At 34.2% G+C, this 20785-nt stretch overlaps 1 protein-coding gene and 1 long non-coding RNA gene across 13 annotated transcripts in view; one reads left to right on the forward strand and one right to left on the reverse strand.

Annotated features, from left to right (window-relative positions):
• Positions 1-20785, forward strand: part of KDM4C (lysine demethylase 4C) — a 502779-nt gene that overhangs the window by 163306 nt on the left and 318688 nt on the right. Inside the window, exon 9 of one of the 12 annotated variants that reach the window (XM_074197502.1) lies at positions 11440-11639. The exons of 10 other annotated variants lie outside the window; for them this stretch is intronic. In XM_074197502.1, the coding sequence (XP_074053603.1) occupies positions 11440-11532 (93 nt within the window). In that variant the 3' untranslated portion in view covers positions 11533-11639. Of the gene's footprint in view, positions 1-11439; positions 11718-20785 lie in introns of those variants that run through there. One more of the 12 variants, XM_074197501.1, reaches the window with a different exon arrangement.
• On the reverse strand, positions 1317-18767 carry LOC141495780 (uncharacterized). The gene is made up of 3 exons (XR_012470848.1): positions 18511-18767; positions 5019-5075; positions 1317-1550 (listed from the first exon to the last, which is right to left on the reverse strand). It is a non-coding gene; the product is annotated as an uncharacterized LOC141495780 (long non-coding RNA).

Here is a 20785-nt window from a genome sequence, read left to right on the forward strand (position 1 = left end):
AGTAGTAGTAGTATTGTAATACTTGTGTTGTATCTTTCAAAAAAGCTTTTTCTAATCTGTTGATGCAATTAATTATCTATTTTCCAGTATTGAAACCATGTACTATTCCTGATATAAATCTAATATGTTTATAGGAAATAATTTTTTTGTATATATTGTTGTAGTCTTTTTGCAAGCATTTTGTTTAAAATTTTGGCATCAGCATTTTATGTTGTTTAAAAAGAACTTTATTGAGAACTTTATGTCTTTGGCATTTTCTGATATATCCTTCTCCCATCCCTTGATTCAAAGGGATTCAGATTTTAGGTTTAAATGGGAGTTGTAGAATTGAAGAATGGAGGGCAGATTTGGAGAGTGCTTCAAGCATGAGATACCATTTCAGTTGAACTTTAAAGGATGGGCATGTAGAAATTTTATTGTAGTATTAATCTACAGATTTGAAAGTTCTTAATACACCCCAATATGACCTGCATTTTATTTATTTCAGTTACTTTTATTCTTTTTTGATTACAATTCCTGTTGTTTTGTTGTATATTTTTTTTTCCCTGAACTTCAGAAAGAAAATTAAAGTTCAGTTGAGTTCAGTTCACTGGAGGTGCCCATTGAGCAATTCTTAACTTAATGCTATTTCTTGGGATGACTATCTTAATCACTTACTTCTATTTCCCTCTTGATTATTATTCCTTTATCATGCCCATCTTCCCCTCCCATTTTTTCTGTTTCTCTTTTCCTGAATTCTTGTCTAGTCTTTTTTAATACATGCTAACAATGATTACTAAATCTTTTAGTGGATGTTAGTGATGTAAATAGTAAAACTAATGGATCCATTTGTTCTTGACAGATAGCTGCATATTCATCACAGACAAAATAATAGCATTACTTAGTGAATCATTTAAGAAGTGCTAAGATTAGTGTTTCATCTGTTAGAAAAAATCTTGCCCATGTACTAAGGCCAAAACTATGAATATGAGTATAGACTTAAAACGTGACTGTGAATGAATTAAGTAAAGCAGTTTATTGAATTATATCAGTTTTTTGTCCTGTAGCTCAGAATATATTTTAGTTAATAATTGTACTGTCTCTTTTTTTGAAATTTTTCATTTATTGATCCTTGTTTGGTAGTCGTAGAGTAAATATTTTTAAGTGTAATGAAAAATTTTATTTCATGCTATTTTATGCTAATGTAAAATAAGACTTGACAATATTGACATCAATTAAATTTAGTTCTCTTATTATTGAATCTTTTGTTGAATGAAATATTTGCCATAATAATGCTTTTCTTAGTTTCATCCAAATTGGAACATTTTTCTGTACCCTTTGAGTTAATTGAATGCATAACTGGAATCCTTCGTAGAAACATAAGAATTCAGAGATTTAGAGGTAGAAATTATCTAGAGGTAATTTATTCCAATTGCTGCCTTTTTGCAATGGAAAAACTCAGGCTGACTGCTAATTAAGTTACACGAGGTCTTGCACGCAGTCTTCCATTTGAACCACCGTTGGTTTAACTCCAAATCTTGTACTTTTTTTTTTCCTGTAACAACCGAAGACTGTAAAGATGAAAAATGAATCTTGATTAATTTGTATGTAGCCATATGATATGTTTATAGGAAGTTATGGTGTATATAGTAAGAATGGGACTAAGACATGGAGAAATGATTAGATTAAGATATGGAGGATGATTGGATTAAGAATAATTGTCTCATGCTGGGTACAGAGGTCTAGCCAGAATTTTGTTCTTTTTTCTGTTTTAATGGTGAGGGATGATTGGTTTCAGGTTTTTTACTTAATGTATTTTAATTAAAAAAAATCCTCGCAGCATTTCCTTTCCCCCTTTAAAAAAACTGAAAATTTTTTTACATTATGATGATGATGTTTTTCCTTTGTTCTCAAAGATCACCATGACATCAGGGAGGTGATGCCATGACAAGCACATGAATTGGATTTGAGTGTAGGTGTACTGTACTGAGTCAATAATCTCAATTTCTCCTCTGGAGTCAACTGGGTCCAGTAGCCAAATATAAATCAGGATGACTTTGGAGGGCCCTGGATGTGAGGCAGTTAAGTTTAAGCACAAGGTTGGATGGCTACTAAGTGTCATGTGTCTGAGGTCAGATTGGAACTCAAGGCCTCCTGACTCCAGGGCTATTGATGTAGCCACTGTACCACTAAGCTGCCCCTAATTTACATAATTTATGTTTTTGACATAATATATGATGTTTTTCTTTTCTTTTTTCTTTTGGTTTTTGCAAGGCAGTGGAGTTAAGAGACTTGCCTGAGGTCACACAGTTAGGTAATTATTAAATGTTTGAGAGGCTGCATTTGAACTTAGGTCCTCCTGACTCCAGGGCTGGTGCTCTATTCACTTCATCACCATGCTATCCCAGTATATGCTTTCTAAAAATCATCTAATGCAAGGGACAAAGAACAAAATTCTTTGCTCTCGGTCTACAAATATTCAGAGTTTTTCAATCAAAAAAAATGGAACTAAAATAAAATATAGCTAATGTTGATTTTTGATTTTCTAAGTTAATATGCTGATTTCTATTCCTGATTTATACTCTAGATCTAATGAATCAACTAAATTTCTTCCCAATTAAGTAATATTCCCCTAAAAATATTAAGTAAAATTATGTAATAGAGTGTGACTAATAGTACATATCACTTTTTATTATTCAGTTTTTTGTTTACAGAAAGGTAGGATAGGTGTTTTAATGTTAAGAGTTTGAAACTGTTGTTTAAATTTCATTGGTTTTATTTGACCTGAGTTGTTGGTTTATGTTTTTTGCTTTTTAGTGTTACCTTTAACTATCTTGAAGTTATTTTGTCTTCTTTGACCCCTTTTTTTACCCTGTACTCTCTTGGTTGAGTCTTTCCTGTTGTTCTTCATTGATTTGGGGTTCCCCCTGTTACTCTTCATATGACCCCTTCCTTACCTTCTTTTCTTTCTCTTTGCCTTCCTATCTCTTATTTTTTGCCTTCCTTTCCCTCCTCTCATTTTCCTCTTTCCCTCTCTTCTTCCCTCCTTTCATCCTTGCTTTTTTACCTGTCTCCTATTCTTCTTCTCTCATTACCTAATTCAAGGATCTGGCCATCTTCAATGACTATAAATCCTGTCTGTATCTGTCCTGCTGTCCTGCATTTCTTGTCTAAATTCCATGAGAAATTCATCTTCAATGATTGGTCTCCTGTTCCTTTCCTTTCACTTCTAAATTCTGTCTACTAATTGCCTAACATAGATAAAACTGTTTTTTTGAAATTTATTAGTGATCTTTAAATTGTGCATTATAATGAACTTTTTCAGTTTTCTTCCTTCTTAACCTCTGAGCAGCCACTGACACTTATCTCCTCCTGGATATTCTGTCTTCTGTTTGTTACTTGCTTTCACTCTTGCTCTCTGTCCTTTCTCCCTCACCCTCTCTCTTTTTTTTCTTTCTTTCCACCTCTCCTCCTTTTTATCTCCTCTTAAACCTCTTACCTATAAGATCACTGTTCACTTTCCTTAGCTGGATTTTCTTCTACATCATGCCTACTAATCATGAATCTTTCCCAAGTTTTTGTCCTAAATACTTTATTCTTTTTGCTTAATTCTGTCATTTGGTGATCTCTTCAGTGTCTGTGGATTCACTTTATGTCCCTTTGTAGATAATTCAAGATTTATCTAGTCCTAACCTCTCTTTAGAATTCTAGTACCAAGTCACTAATCTTGAACTCAGATGTTGAAAACATGATTTAATTAACTTTTGCCAAACTCTCCATTCTTCTAAATTTGCATTACTGTCACCCTCCCATTTTTCCAGTCTCATAGTCTTATGTTATCAAGTCCTCACTTGTACTCATCCCCATCCATTGAGCGAACCTTTTCATTTGTATCTTCCCAGTATCTCTTATCTCTCTCTATATATATTGCTTCTGTTATATATGCCCTAGTAACTTCTCATTCAGATTAATTCATTAGCTAATTGGTTTCCCAGCCTCAGATTTGTTTCTACCCATAGCTGTATTCCATTCATCTGTCATAATTATTTTTTAAAAGCTTGGGCAAACCTTGTTAGCTTTTACTCAGGAAACTTAATTGACTCTTCATTATTTACATGATCATATGTAAAGCTCTATGTCATCTGTCCTCTTTCTATCTTTTCAATATTCTTATTCTTTACTACTTCCACACACAATGTAATCCAGCAACTCTAATCTTCCTGTTTTTCATCTCTTATGAGACTCATGCCTTTGTCCTGGCTGCTCCCCATTCTTAGAATTTTCTTTATTTTACCTTTACCTCTTATTTTCCTTGACTTCTGTTAGGATGCAGCCCATATCCTGAATGAGGCCTTTTTCAGTCTTCTTCCCTCTGCTGATGCCTTCCCTCTGAGGGCAGGGACAATCTTTTTTGCCCTTTTTATTCCAGCATTTAGTAAATTTCCTGGCATACAGGAATCTTAATACATGCTTGTTACTTGAGTGACTTGTCATAAAAGTATTTCTTTTCGTGTCAGAGTATGGTAAATCTTTTATGATGTTATCCTGTGGAGTATACTAGTTTGCTTTGTATAATTTATATTTTATATTCCAGTTTTTTAAGTTACCTTTTTCATCATTAGTTATACTGCACAATTTGAATTTATATTTCTTGATTTCATTTCTTTACTGTGAATCAAAGTTCTGGTAACTAGAAGTCATATTTCTTGGGGGACCTAAATTTTGAATTCTCTGCTGACAGAGTTCTGTAGATTGTGTCACTTTCTATTTTCCTAACTCAGTACTTCTGGATAATTTTTCTGTCATAATTTTCTGAAATATGATATTTAAATTGAATTTCTATGTGAGACTGTCCATTTTCTTTCTTTTTTTTTGTATTTTATGTTATTTTATTTTTCCCTGGTTACATGCAAAAACAAATTTCAACAATCACTTTTAAAACCTTGATTTTCAAATTCTTTCTATACTCTAATACCCCTCATTGAGAAAGCAAGTTATTTGACATAAGTTAAAAATATGTAGTAATGAAAAACATTTACCTCAGTAGTCATGTTGTAAATGTAAATCTATCCTCTTCTCTCTGAACAAAAAGAAACCTCAAGAAAAATAAATGAAAAAAAGTTTACTTCAATCTGTATTCAGACACCATCAAATCTTTGGGTTAGATTGCAATCTTTATCATAAGCCCTTCTGAGTTCTCTTGGGTCACAGCTTTGCTGAGAAAAGATAAGTCATTCACAGCTGATCATACTGCTGTATTGCTGTGACTTTGTATATATAGTACATTTGCTGTGGCATCTGCTCATGCAGATTTTTTTACTGAGATCATCATGTCTTTGTTTCTTATAACATTTCACCTTAATAGCATTTCATCTTAATCACATACCACAATTTGTTCAATCATTCCCCAGATGATGGGGATACCTTTAACTTCCAATTCCTTGCCACCAAAAAATGGTTTCTATAAATATCCTTATACATACAGGTCCCTGTCCTTCCTGATTTTTATCTCTTCTGGAATATAGACCTGGTAGTGGCATTTCTTGGTCAAAGGATAGGCATGGAAACCAGCCATTTGCATATTGTCTCTATGAATTCTGTGTTTAGTTTGTTTTTTTTTTATAGGCCTCTGATATTTTCCCCAATTTTCTTTGTTATGTTTATTATCTGTTATTTATTTTAATTTTCATTATTGTTTCATCAAGATTTCCTGAAATTTGCTGTCAATCATCATTTCTCTCCTTAAAATTCTTTAAAAAGCTCTAATTCTTTTCTTCATATCTCCTTATAAATTATTCCATTAATCTTAAAATAATTTCTCCAGTCTTGGTTTTTATTTACTTTATGGTGGTTTTGTTTTGAAATGGCAAAGGAGGAAGGGGATAGACATATACAATTTCAGAGTCTTCAATCTTCCTGCAAGTTTTCCTTATGCATAGGTGCTCAAAAATGTCCAGTTTTGCATTTTGCACAGTAAGGATTTAGATTTAATTTATATTAGAAAGTAATTTAGTTAGCCTGTTATATCTAGATGTGCCCAGATCTGAAATGAAACCAGACCATTCTTCACATCTCATGTAGCCATATGTTGTTATCTTGCAATTCAGTCTGTTGCTATTACTCTTCCTTCACCTGTATCAGTTCTTTCAGAAATCATCAGACCACCAAAAAATACTCCACCCTTCACCCTATCCCAACAGTACCTGAGGGTAATTCATTCATTCAGTGAAAGTTTCTATTCTCTGAGCAACAGTATCTTAATTGCATTCATATTCAGCCATTCTATGACTCTAGACCTGGACTTTAGAATATGGTTAATAGCTCACCTTGCTGTCCACCTTGACCATCTTATCAACTTTCAGTCATCATGAACCTAAGCTAAAAAATAACATGATCTTGGACTGCATTAAGAAGTGCATATTTCCAAGAAGTGATAGTCTCACTGGTCTTACTTCATAATGGCTCATCTCAAATATTGTGTTCAGTTCTGAGAAAGGATGATGAAAAGCTAAAGTCAACTCTCAAGGAAGGTAACTAAAATGGTAAATGGTCTTTGACAATATTGGGAATGTTTAGCTTCAGGAAATTGTTGTAATTTCATGATCATTGATGCTGAATATAGATAATCACGATCAATGAGAAATGTGTTCAAATTTTATTTACTTGTAAATTTTCTTTTCCTTTGTAATTTTTTGAAAATGAAAATCCTTGTAATAATTTTAAAATTATTCAAAAGAACCAGATTCAAGTTTTATGTTAGGTAGTTTTTTCCTGAAGCAGAAATGGCTTCTGGGATTCTTTCTAAGCTCAAATTTTGTGATTTATCGAGGTTAAAAAGTTTTCATACCGGTATCATTGCAAGTTTATAATATTTTGATTACATAAAGATTTTAGTTTTTAATATTAAGAGACAATAGAGACCTTAAAAAGTCCAATTCATTCATTTTATGGGTGAGGAAACTGACGTCCAAAGAACTTAAATTATTTGTCTGATATGACTATGGTAGAGCTGGAATTCAAAGTCTGGTCTTCTGACTCCAAATTTAATATTCTTTCTAGTACATGCAATTCCCTCCTTTATTATGTGAAGAGACAATAAATGGATCATATAGGGAAAGAAAACATTCCATGCTATTTAATCCTTATTTTGCTTCCTTTGTCACATTGGCCTGGAAAACATTGCTGTTGAATTGATGAAGCTTATGTCAGAATTGTCTGTGGTACAGTTTTATTAAGTCTGACAAAATTGTAGACTATAAGCAGGTAATGCAATATAGATAAGAAAATAGAAATAAAGTTTAGTGGATAAATGCATTATCTAATAACCATTATAATGTAATTAATTCTAGTTCTTCTGATACTTAAATGCTACTTTTCATCATGATGATAAAGAAATTAGAGAATGGTGGAACATGGCCTTTCTCATATTTCAAGGATTTGCGATTTTACCCAGGGTACTATTTGACTCAATGCCATAAATCACAGTCTCTCTTCACTTGGTTGACTATTTTTAAGATAGCTCAACTTTTGTCCTATGCTCTTCTGATGAGCTTCTCTTAATCTTAGATAGTTTGGCCTTCAACACAATCAGTTGCTAATCTATATTCAAAAACTTTCCAGCTTAATAGGTCTTTCTGGGAACTTGCATTTCTTTAGATTGCTTTCAAGACAATAAATGGAGATTTTTACCAGAGGAGTACAATTTTAAAAAACTGTTAATACTGTGATTGAGTTTCCCTAAGATTCATAAATTTTTTCTTTGATTATAGCCTAATTTATTTTTTATGTGATAAGTAAGAATTGCCCTTTCTTTTAAAACTATTTAAGAACTAGCATAGTCTAAGGAGTATATTGTTAATTTTTGAAGGAATTACTTCCGATATTTTAGGATTAAGATACTTTAAAATAAGTCATAAGTATTGTTGGTCAGAATTAGAGCCTTTATGAGTATGGCTTTATACATGTAAAATTTGAAATTTCCCTTTTAAAAGAGGCTTGCACTATTAATTTATAAAAGATTTGTTACTAGATATATGTTGAAGTGTGTGTTAGTTAAGAAGAATAAAGTCTAGGTAAATTGTAATCACTTCTTTCTTAGGGATATAATCCCTAGTAAGGTAATTAGATGAAATATAAATACATCCAGAACTGGAAGGGGTCTTTTGAAGATAACTCGTTTAATCTCATCATTTTAGAGGTGAGGAAACTGAAGTCTAAGGAGACTGAATTACTTGTCCTAAGTCAAGCAGCTTGTGTTACTAGAAGTCCCATTTCTTCAGGCACATTTCCCTTTCCTTCATAAGTTGTAGCTTGGTGGCGGTTGCTGTGAATAGATCCCTGGAGCTGGAATCAGGAAGATGCTAGCTGTGTGACCCTGAGCAAGTCTGTTACTTCTCATTGCCTTGGTTTTCTCAGTTGTACATTGGGGATAATCATGGCATTTATTCAACAGGATTGTTGTGATGATCAAACGAGATATCAATATGGAAGAAAGCCCTTAACCTCATGTCTGGCATATGCTTCTTTCCCTTCCCCTTCCCCTTCCCCTTCCCCTTCCCCTTCCCCTTCCCCTTCCCCTTCCCCTTCCCTTTCCACCTTTCATCATAAGTGCATTAGAGAGAATTTTAACAGTGCATAAAAATAAACTAAGAGAGAAAAATCGTTATTTATTAGTGACTGGAACAAGCTTCATGGATAGGGAGATATATTGAATTATGCTATATATGATGGAGATCAATTCAACCTTCTAATAGAGTATTAGTTTCTTGAGCTAGAAATTAGTTACTTTTTATTTCTGTTTTCCTATAACCAGCAGAGCCTTGTATCAGACCTGATTGCTTCTGCAAAACAGTTTTATACTGTGCCCAAAGTTAGTAAACTATATATATGTCCTTTGACTTTATAGTACTGCTATTAGTCATATACTGCAAAGAGAGAGGAAAGGGACCTATATATACAAAAATATTTAAAGCTGTTATTTTTTGGTGGCAAAGAATTGGAAACTGAGGTGGTGCTCATTAAGTGGGAATGGTTCAGCAAGTTTGCTATGTGTATGTATTTGAATATTTTGCTGTTAAGAAGTGAAGAAGCAGGGGGCGTCTAGGTGGTGCAGTGGATAGAGCACTGACTCTGGAGTCAGGAGTACCTGAGTTCAAATGTGGGCTCAGACACTTAATAATTACCTAGCTCTGTGGCCTTGGGCAAGCCACTTAACCCCACTGCCTTGCAAAAATAAAAAATAAAAAGAAATGAAGAAGCAGTTGGTTTTAGAAAAACATGGAAATACTTCTATAAGAGGCATTGTTCCCAAGTGCACTGAGCAGAACCAATATTTTATTTATTTTTTATTTTTTTATTTTTTTATTTTTAGGTTTTTGCAAGGCAAATGGGGTTAAGTGGCTTGCCCAAGGCCACACAGCTAGGTAATTATTAAGTGTTTGAGACGGGATTTGAAATCCAGGGCTGGTGCTTTATCCACTGCGCCACCCTAGCCGCCCCAGAACCAATATTTTAAAGACAACTTTAAAGGATTTAGGGACAATCAAATTCTAAAAGATTCTTGATGTCACATGCTGGACCTCCAAAGAGAAATGTTGGACTCAGACTAAAGACTGAAGCATGTGCACATGTTTGTGTATGCCCTTTTGGGCATGACTAATGGGGGATTTTTTTTTTTTTAGGTTTTTGCAAGGCAATGGGGTTAAGTAACTTGCTCAGTCCACACAGCTAGGCAACTATTAAGTGTCAGTGGTGGAATTTGAACTTGGGTCCTCCTAACTCAAGGCTGGTGCTATTCACTGTGCCACCTATCTGTCCCTGGGAATTTGTTTTTAATGGATTTTATTTTTGTTGTTTTTTTAAATGAGTGATATAGGGTAAGAAGGAGGAAGAGAATTTAACACTAAAAATAAAAATTTAGAATTAAATAAAAGACATTTGTGTCAGTTACTAAAAAAGAATTGAATAAAGGAAATCAAAGAGAGGATATTCCAAGCACAAGAAGCTTCTTGTATTGGAGAAAGTAATTAGATCATGAGATATGTAGAAAAAAATTCAATATTAATATATTTTACTTGTTTCTTCAGAATGAAGGTGAACAAGAACTCATGAAAACAATTTTTTTGGCAAGACTTTTAAATTTCATATTAGAGATGACATTTTGGATAATTTTTAAAATGAGATTGTCAAAACAGTCCATAGTGTGAAAATTGTATATTTTTTTGGTAGAAATTTTCCTGAATTCTTTAGGTGATCATTTAGCACCACAAGCAAGAAATATATGATCTTTTTACGTTCTTAAACCATGTTGCTTAATTGAATGAAATTCATTTCTTAATTGCTTATCATGTTTTACTGTAATACTTGCTTAGAGATCTGTTTTTTGTTGAAAGGTTAGATCAGAGAGGTGGCCAGGAGGTTGTATTTCATTTTTCCCTTTGGTGGGATGAAGTGCAGTTGTTTTGATGTTCAGTTTGATGGATTTGTTTGCCACTGCATTCATTAGCTCCACATCAAAAAACTGACAGACTGTTAAATGAAACTTTGGCTTAGATTTTCAGCTTGACTGTTTGGAGACATTCTTGAGGAGATTTTGTTTTTGTTCTGTAGTAGCCTCAAGCACTGTGACTGTTTTGAAGGGAAGAAAAATTATTTACTATACTGATTTCCTTGAGTTAAAAAAGAGAAATATTGTCTATGGAACAGCCATATCTAGCATAAACTATCACAAGTGCTATACTCATTATTTTATATTCAGAGTGAGAGACTATGTAAGATGAGTTAAAAAATGTATTGTTAGAAGGAATAATAATATTTGATGACATCTAAAATGTTACTTATTCAAAAATCTTTTTGGATATCTTTTATCTTTACATCATTTATATGTCTCTTTGTATCCATTCCCCAACCTCTCTCAGAAAACTGTTTCAAATACTAGAGAACATAGAATATATCCATATTTTGTCAAGTTTTTCTCTATCCTAAATCCCCGTTTTAAAGAAATGAGAGAGATAACTTCTTATATATATCTTCTTTGAATCTAATTTTTGTCATAATTTCATAGATTTCAGATGGTTTTATTTTTCTTTCTTTATATATATTATTGTAATATTATGACTACTTTTTTGGTTCTGTTTCATTTTAATGAGTTCATTTTAAGTTTTTCCATTGTCTTTTTATTCATAATATTCATAATATTAATTGCTCCATATAGTATAGTAGTATTCTGTTGCCACAGTTTATTTCCAAGTCAATGGGGTGAATACTTTTCTGACTACCTTTGCTACTACCATGTTGCTACTTTTGAGGTTAAAACTGGGGTGGTGGCTCATGAGGTGGAGACAGGAACCCTTGAGAGAGAGAGAGCGCGGCCAAACTGACTGACGAACTGAATGCAGACTGTCACCGTGAACCAGCTGAAAATGTTTAACAAGTCTAAAGTAGAACTTCATGTTCATTTAGATGGAGCAGTCAAGCCTGAGACCATCTGTTACTTTGGCCAGAAGAGTGGAATCTCATTTCCTGCCAGACAAATGGAGGAACTTCGGTATATGATCAGCACGGACAAGCCCCTAAGCCTCCTGGAGTTCTTAGTCAAGTTTGATTCGTACATGCCAGCCATCGCAGGGGACTGAGAGACCATCAAAGCAGTGATCTATGAGTTTGTGGAGATGAAATCCAATAAAAATGTGGTCTCTGTGGAGATGAAGTACAGCCCACAGCTGCTGGCCAACTCCAAGGTGAATCCTATTCCTTGGAATCAGACTGAGGAGCATTCCTTGTCAGCCAGGGCCTGCGGGAGGGCTAGCGAGACTTCATTCTATGCCGCATGCCAAAATGGTCCCCTGATTTGGTGGAACTCTATAAGCAGTTATTGCCATCAGACGGAGGAGGGCATCAACCTGGCTGCAGATGAGACTATCAGGAGCAGTATGCAGTTCTGTTAGGAGGCTGTGAAACATGGCATTCATCACACAATTCATATGAGAAAAGTGGGACTTGCCATGTGGGGCATACATGACTAATGTATAGCAGGCAGTGGATATTCTCCATGCTGAAAGATAGACCATGGCTACCACACTTTGGAAGACAGTACCCTGTATAATAAGTTGTTGCAGGAGAAAATGCACTTTAATGTAGGGCCCTGATCTAGCTTTCTCAAAGGAGCCTGGGAAATAGGCACTCCACAGGTGGTCATACAGTTTAAAGATCTAAGACTGTTAGTTCAACACAGATGACCGACCCTCTCATCTTCAAGTCTACTATTAACACAAATCATAGCATAATAGAAAAGCAAATGAACCTTACTGAGGAGTAGTTTATATGATTGAATATCAATGCAGCCATGTCCAGTTTTCTTCCAGACAATGATAAAGAGGAGCTCCTTGACCAACTGTGCAAGGCCTATAAGATAGAGGCAGGCTAAAGTTTCACTGATGATGTCTCCACTAGAACAGAGCAGGGGAGAAGCCGCTGATCCCAGAGGCACCGTTACCCTCCATGGGCTTAATAACCAGATTCAGGCTTCCTTCCCATTGTGTAGGGCCACTTTAATTAGTTTCTTTAATGGGGTAATATTGTTTAGCAAATCAACTTTCATCCAGCCTACAACTGGAAGGATTTGCTTGAACTGATGCTGAGCAAGATGAGCAGAACCAGAAGAACATTGTACACCCTAACAGGAACATGAGTGTGATGATCAATTTTGAGAGTTTGTATTGCACTGGCTTAAGATTTTAGAAGTCAGGGTAATTTCCATACTGTAATGCTGCCTCTGAATAGGCTACTATTATAAAACATCATCGAGTTTCAAAAGATATAATATATTATGATATGATATGTGATATAACATAGCAATATAATAGTACATATACTTGGATAATGTAATTATTTAATGTTTAATTACATAGTAGAATACTGAGATAAAATCCAGAGAATATTGAGAAAAATCCAGAAGTTTTCTAGTTCTAGCTTTTTTTTAGCATCAGTCCCTTCTATGAGGGCATTGTCCCTTTGTTGAGAATTAATTATTTACACTCCTGAAGCAATCTCTTTCAGATTTGGACATCTCTAATTGTTGAATTTTCACATATTTTAATCTTATCCTTCCTCTTGTGAACTCTTTAGTTCCTCATCTACAAAATGGGTATATGATATTTGGTGATCTTTATCTCTACGATCTTCATTGGTATACTGTTAAGTTTCTAATTTTGCCTTTATTTGATTATACTCTTAATATTACTTCTGCCTCCTGCTACTAAGGAGTTCAAATGATATATTTCAAAATTATATATCATATTCCCTCTAAAGTCTGCTTTGTGATTAAACATTCTTTGTTTGTTCATGAGGTTCATATTTGTCAGTCTCATCACTCTGTTGTTGTTACTGTCTTGTAGGTTTACTTCAGGTTATTGATGTTCTCTTTAAAATGTGCCTTAATATGATATTCTAGATATGGTCTCATGATGTGTCGTTTCATGCTCCTTTTCATGCAGTATAAGATTTGCTTTTTTCTCTTTTATGTGGTCCATTCTACATGTTTGCTATTACTGAAGTTGTAGACTAGTAAATACTCCTGCTTTGCCATTTCTTTTCCCCAATCAGTTCTTTTTCTTTGGAATTGTTGCCAGCCATGTTTCTTCCATACTGTTCTTGTACAGGAGTTGTCTTGAATGCATATTCAACCATGTATTTTAAATGATTAAATTTTATCTTTGATTTATTAGTTTAACCTATCATGGTCTTCCAAAATTCTGATTATATTGTCTAATATATTTTTTCTTGTATTGTCATATACCAATTTAATAGATGTGCCATTTATGACTTTGTTGACATTATTGGGGAAAAAAATCTTGAGTAGCCTAGGGTATATATATGGATTTTGCGATACAGAAAATAGGTGCATAAGAAGAGAGATTTGCCAAAGATACCAGAGAACCTTTGAAATAGTTGCTATTTTATTTTGTTTTATTTTATTTTTCCCCAAGTACATGCAAAGATGAGTTTCAACATTCAACATTTCAACATTCATTTTTAATAACCTTTTTAAAAAGATCTGAATTCTCTCCCTTCCTCCTTCCCCAATTTTCTCCCCCTTACTGAGAAAACAAGTTATTTGACATGGGTTCAAAATATATAGCCTTGAAAAACATTACCATAATAGTCACATTGTAAAAGTAAACATAACCCCCCCCCAAAAAAAAAGAAACCTCAATTAAAATAAACGTTAAAAAAATATGCTTGGGTCACACATTGCTAAGAAAAGATAAGTCATTCACAGCTGATCATCCCACAACATTGCTTTTACTTTGTCTATAATACATTTCCCATTACATCTGTTCGTGCAAGTTTTTTTATTTTTATTTGTCTTTTGAATTTTACAATTCCCCCATCTCGTTTCTCTCCCCCATCCCTCACAGAAGGCAGACTGATTGTCTTTATATTCCTTCCATGTATTGAGAGAGAAATCATATCCTCAAGGAAAAAATACATTAGAGATAGCAAAATTACATTAATAAAATACCTTTCTTTTAAAATTTAAATTAAATGTACCTTTGCTGCTTCTGGTCACTACAGTTCATATAATACTTATCAGATTTTTCTGAAATCATTCCGCTTGTCATTTCTTATAAGCACAATCATATGCCTTGATTTCTACAAAAGAGCTACTGTCATAATTATTGTACACATTAGCTTTAATTTTCTTTGATCTCACAAGCCTAGTAGTGGTATTGCAGGATCAAAGGGTATGCAGAGTTTTATAGCTCTTCAGGACATCCTTTTTCTTAGAGCTTCAGTTTCATATTTTCAATTATTTTCTGCTTTTTATTGTCTGGCTTGCCTTTCAGTTTGCTGTACTCAGCATATTCTCTTCATTTCTCTCGAATCTCTCCTTTACTTTCCCTTTTTTCTATGGCATGCACCATGACCTTTATAGTCACCTAGGTTCTTAACCTAAAGTAATTTTGGATTCTTCCCTTTCTTTTCTTGTTTAGTAATTTTCAGCCGTGTCTGACTCTTTGTGATCCATTTTTTGGGAAGTTCTTAGCAAAAATACTGTAAGGGATTGCCATTTCTTTCTCCAGTTCATGATATAGATGATGAAACTGAGGCATATAAGGCAAATGATTTGCCTGAGGTCATCCACCAAATAAGTATCTTAAGTCAGATTTGAGCTCAGAAAGATGTCTTTCTTTACTCTAGGCCTGACATTTTATGCACTGTGCCAACTAGTTGCCCCTCTTTTAAATGCCAAGTATTTTTTTTTCTGAACAATATCTTTTTCAACCCTTTTTTTTCTATTGAAGCTGCCCTAATTCTTCCCTCATTTCTGTTTACTTCAGCTGTTTTAATCACCTTCTAATATATTTCTACTCTAGTTTATTCCCTCTCCACTTTTTGGTCATTTACATAGCCTCAAAGCTTATAATAACCTTGTGAGATAGGTTATCTAATTGTTGTTTTATAGATGAGGATAATGAGGCTCAGAGAGGAAAGGTGTTTTTCTCAAGGTCAAATATCTTTTAGGTTCTGTTTTTGAAACCATACCATATTATCCGAGTCATATTTCTAAGATATTTGTCTGGGTAACTTCTTTCCAGTCTTCTTTCATATGAACATATGATACTATGTACTCTGTGAGCTGGCGGTATTTGTTATCTTTTTAGTCTTCCAATAAGATATTTCATGTCCTGATTTAGTATTTTCACTAACTGTTCCTCTGTCTGAAATATCCTTCATCTCTGGCTTCTGGCTTCCTTCATTTTCTAGCTACCTTCTGTAGGAAGCTTTCCAAATCCCTCTTAATTCTAATACTTCCTTTTGTTGATTATTTCCTACTTACCCTTTACGTAGTTGTTTGTACATAGATGGTTTGTATGTTTCCTCACTCAGTAGACTAGAAAACCCCTTTTTATATTGTTCTAATTTATATCTCTAATTCTCAATGTGTCTCACACATGACAGGTGCTTAATAAATGCTTTTTCACTGATTTTTCAACACAAAAGCTTTGCTTCCCATCATATTATTAAATTTTACACTCTTAAACCCCCACATTCCTGACTTCATAATTTAGTTTCAGTCTAACATCTCATAGTTTACTCCTTTCCATGGTACATATTTCAGCCCAACAAGATTACTTCTATTGTTTCTTTCTTGATATACTGTACACATGTCTGTGCTTCTGTCTTTCTACCACCTCATTCCTCATGGATGGAATGGTCTCTCAGGCTCAATTGTGTTTATCCTTTATTGTCCTACTGTATTGCTGCCTCCTTCATGTAGGGAGCCTTGATCGACATTATCCTTTCCCAGTTGATCTCTTTTTTCTTAAACAACACATGATATTTTGGCTGGATCTTTTTAGGTTTTATTTTTTCTTTTTATCTTTCATTTTTAGTTATTTGAGTGTATGACTTTCCCCTTGATTTGATTCTAAGTTTCCTGATGGCTTTTCCTTATTCCTTGATGCTTACAAAAACTTGATGTTTATTTGAGTCTCAGTTTGGTAGTCCTATAGGTAGAGTTCTGGCCTGAATTCAGGAAGACTCAGCTTCCCATTTTCAAATCTGGTCTCAGAGATTTGTTAGTCATGTGACCTTGGGCAAGTCACTTAATCCTGTTTGTCTTAATTTCCTTATCAGAAAAATGAATTAGAAAAGGAAAGGACAAACCAAAGAAAACTTTAAATGGGATCACAAAGAGTTGTAAATGACTGAAAAATGATTGAACAACCTGAACAATTTTTGTTAAATTGAAGAATAATGTTAAACATAGGTTCTCCATAAATCTTTGAGAATGAGAGAGCAATCAAATGGTTTATGGCTCTAAATTTTTTTACTTTGCTATTAAAAATATGTATATGTCATTTAATTATTTAATAATAGTCATGATGATTTTTAGTAGTTCTTAATATAACTCCATTCTCCCCTTCATCATGGAAACATCAATAAATATTCTTTCCCTTCTTCAAAGGGGAGAGCAAGATTGTCTGACTTGGGTTTTATAATTTTGGTACATATTAAGTAAGGAATAATTTTCAGTAGTATGTACTTAATATGTAGTTCAGATGTCTAATGAAATTTATGTAGTTGTTTCCATAAAATATATTTATGACTAAGACTGCCTAGAAATGGCCTTTGACTGTCTTTGATTGTTTTTGTATTTTGCTTGTTAATTGAATTTAAGTGGGAGCAATGCCAGTGCTGCCCTCCTTATTGCTTAGAAATATAAAATGTAAAGTCATTTTGACACTGTATCTATATGAATCTTATCCTAGATGTTACAAATTATTAATATGATCAGGAACTAATAAATGAATGTTTCAGGAAGTGACATTACAATATTTAGTTACATTATTATTTTTAAAATAAATCTTACTCTGAATAGTTATAAAAAGTGAAATTCTTTATTTAAATTTAAATATTTATTTTATTTGAATAATTGTTTTTTAAAATTTCTATATTTATTTAATCTAGGATTAATTTAATACTGGGAAAACAACCTCCAAACTATTCATTGTAGAAATGATAACCTTTGTTACCCAAATCATTAAAACATTGCTTATTAGTACAGCATTACCCACATTCATTTGTATTTTTTTTTTTAGTTTTTTTTCAAGGCAAATGGGGTTAAGTGGCTTTTCCAAGACCACACAGCTAGGCAATTATTAAGTGTCTGAGGCTGGATTTGAACCCAGGTACTCCTGACTCCAGGGCCAGTGTTTTATTCACTGCGCCACCTAGCCACCCCTCATTTGTATTTTTATCCTTCTTTGTTAGAAACTCGTTCCTGCTAACATGTGAGGATCTTCACAGGTTAATAAAATCAATTCAAGTCTGCAAACATTTATCAGGCACCTACCTACTCTGTCATTACAGCTCTAGGGAGATAAGATGATAAATAAACACTCTTGTCCTTAAGGAATTGACCAGTCTAGTAATATGTTATGCCACATGTACAGCATTAACAATAATATATTATTAAAATATGAAGAAATGAATCCATGAAGTCAAATGAGGAAGATGAAAAATTGGAGTAAATGACAGTTCATTTCTAGATTAAAGAAGACAATATTTTAGAGGTCTTGACACCTGAGCTATTCCTCAGAGAGATCTCCTACTTCTTTTGGCTCTCTCTTTCTCTCTCTATATCCCTTTTGAATTCCTAATTTATGATAACCTTAGCCTGTTTTATGGTACCTCACACAGAATAGGAGCTGGTACCAAACCCTAGAATAGTATATACAAGTGATTCCTCTCAGCAATCCTCCTCAGGCATCCCCATTAGTTTCTAACTGTCAAGATCTTCTCTCTTCTTCTGTCTTCCAATTTATCATCAGTTTTCTATATGAATCAGAATTCCTGTTTTTTCCTTAGAAAAAGATTGAACTAAGTCACGTCTTGAAATCTTTCAAATGAAATAAACAAATTTGGAAAAATTAAATATAGGATTGTATATGACGATCTTTTGGGTAGGACCACCTGAGAACCTTTTCTTGGTTAGTTTCTTTCCCTTCAATTCTTTCTACTTACCTTGGTGACTACTGGAAGGATTAGAAGCAGTCCCAGTATCCTCTTCCTCCTCCTCATTCCAGTTTAAATCACCTTTTGAAGAATAATTCTATGCAGTAGCTACTGTAAATTTTATTATTCTCAACTTTTATAAACTGAAGCTTATGTGAATTAACTTGTCCCAAGCAATGCAATTGGTCAGTCCAGTGGGAATGACTTGTTTGAATCATTCCCAGTACTCTTTACATTGTATCCTGGTTTTTAATGGGTCCTTACTCCTTGGAATCTTTAGATTCTCTGAAAGCTCTTTAAGTTTTGCTTCATTGTTTCCAGGGTAACAGCAGTAAGTATCTCCCCCATGGTATACGTAGCACTTATTGTTTGTTTCTATATTTTTTTAAAGTCAGTGACACTATTGTCTAGATTTATTTAAATCTTAGAAGGAAAGGTAATTATAAACTCAAAGGTCTGAGAAGCTGCAGTTGTGATAGTATTATTAATAATAATTGCTAATAGCAGTACATGGGACAGATATTTTATAAATTTTTCCTCACATATCACATTCATTCTGTCTGACAAAAAATAAGGGGGGGGCAACAGCATTCAGTACTTCTGTGGTGTCAGATTGTTGAAAGAATGATTTAAAGGGATTATTGTGAACCTGGGGTTTATGCAGCATAAAATGATATAACTTAAAGCCTGCATTTTCAATGTCTCAAAAAGAAAGCACATTATTGATGTAGTAGATTCCTGATTCATTTATTTCAGGCCAAGAAACTTGTATTAATTTAACTTAAATCAAAATTAATTATTAATTTAATTAATTTAATATTAATTAAATAAATATATATTTTAATTACTTATTCTCATTTTGTACAAATAATGTTTTTTATACATTAATAAAATATTCTTGTTTAAGAGTAAACAAAGTACCCCCTCCCCCCAAAAATATAGATTCGCTTGAGTGATAAAGTAAGGAGGAGAGAAAAAAATTAAAATAAAAAAATAATAGTAATAATTGTAGGTGGCTCAATGGACAGAGCCCCAGCTCTGGAGCCAGGAGCACCTGAGACTATATCCAGTCCTGTACACCCAGCAATTACCCAGCTGTGTGACATGCAAGCCGCACCAAACCCAATGCCCTGCAAAAAGCAAAAAAAAAGACCAAAAACAAAATAAAATAGTAATAATAGTAGGGGTGGATGGGTGGTGGACAGAGCATTGGCCCTTGAGCCAGGAGCACCCGGGTCCAAATCCAGCCTCAGACACCCAAAGATCACCTTGCTCTGTGGCCACAGGCAGGCCACCCAGCCCCATTTGCCCCGCACCCCAATAGTAGTAGTAATAATAATAATAATAATAACAACAATAATAATAATAATAATAATAATAATAATAATAATAACAATAATAATAATAAAAATGTGCTTCAGTCTGTGTTCCAACACCACCAGCTCTGTCTCAGGTGGATCACATTCTTTATGGTAAGTCCATCACAAAAGTTATTTCCATATTTTTCCACCGTTGCCATTGCTGATTGCAACTCCCTCCTTTCGTATTTCTCCACCACCATGTACTCTATTTTCTCTCTGCTTTCACGCTGACTTTGCTGTAGGGTAGCTGAGTGGTGCAGCAGACAGATCCTTGGCCCTGGGGCCAAGAGTGCCCAAGCCCTCCTACCACCCCTCTGGCCCAGCATCCACCTGGCCCTATGGTCCCGGACAGGCCTTCCAATCCCAGCCCCTTGCAAGAAGTAAAAAAGAAAATGTGTTATATCTGACCACTCTGCCTTCCATGGTCCATCCTCTCCTCCATCATTCACATCCCCACCCCTTCCCCCTGTCTCCCCCCCTCTTACTCCAGATGCCTATACCCCATTGAATATATATGCTGTTTCCTCTCCTAGCCACCTCTGATGAGAGCAAAGATTCCATCATTCCCCCTTGCCTTCTCCCCTTTCATATCATTGCAATAGCTCATTATACTAAAAAAAAATCTTATTACATGAAATATCTTGGTCTATTCCCCCCTCTCCTTTTTCTTTCTCCCATCACATTTCCCTTTTTTCTATTGACTCCATTTTTATACCACAGTATATCTTCAAATTCAGTTTTCTCCTGTGCTTCATCTATAAAAGCTCCTTCTGCCTGCTCTATTAACTGAGAAGGTTTATGAGTATTATCAGTGTCATTTTTCTATGCAGGAATACATGCAGTTCATCATCATTAAGTCCCTCATATTTTCCCCCTCTCCTCCAATCTCCATGCTTCACCTGAGTCCTGTATTTGAAGATCAA

Source organism: Macrotis lagotis, chromosome 8 (assembly GCF_037893015.1).
Source record: "Macrotis lagotis isolate mMagLag1 chromosome 8, bilby.v1.9.chrom.fasta, whole genome shotgun sequence".
Classification (NCBI taxonomy): domain Eukaryota; kingdom Metazoa; phylum Chordata; class Mammalia; order Peramelemorphia; family Peramelidae; genus Macrotis; species Macrotis lagotis.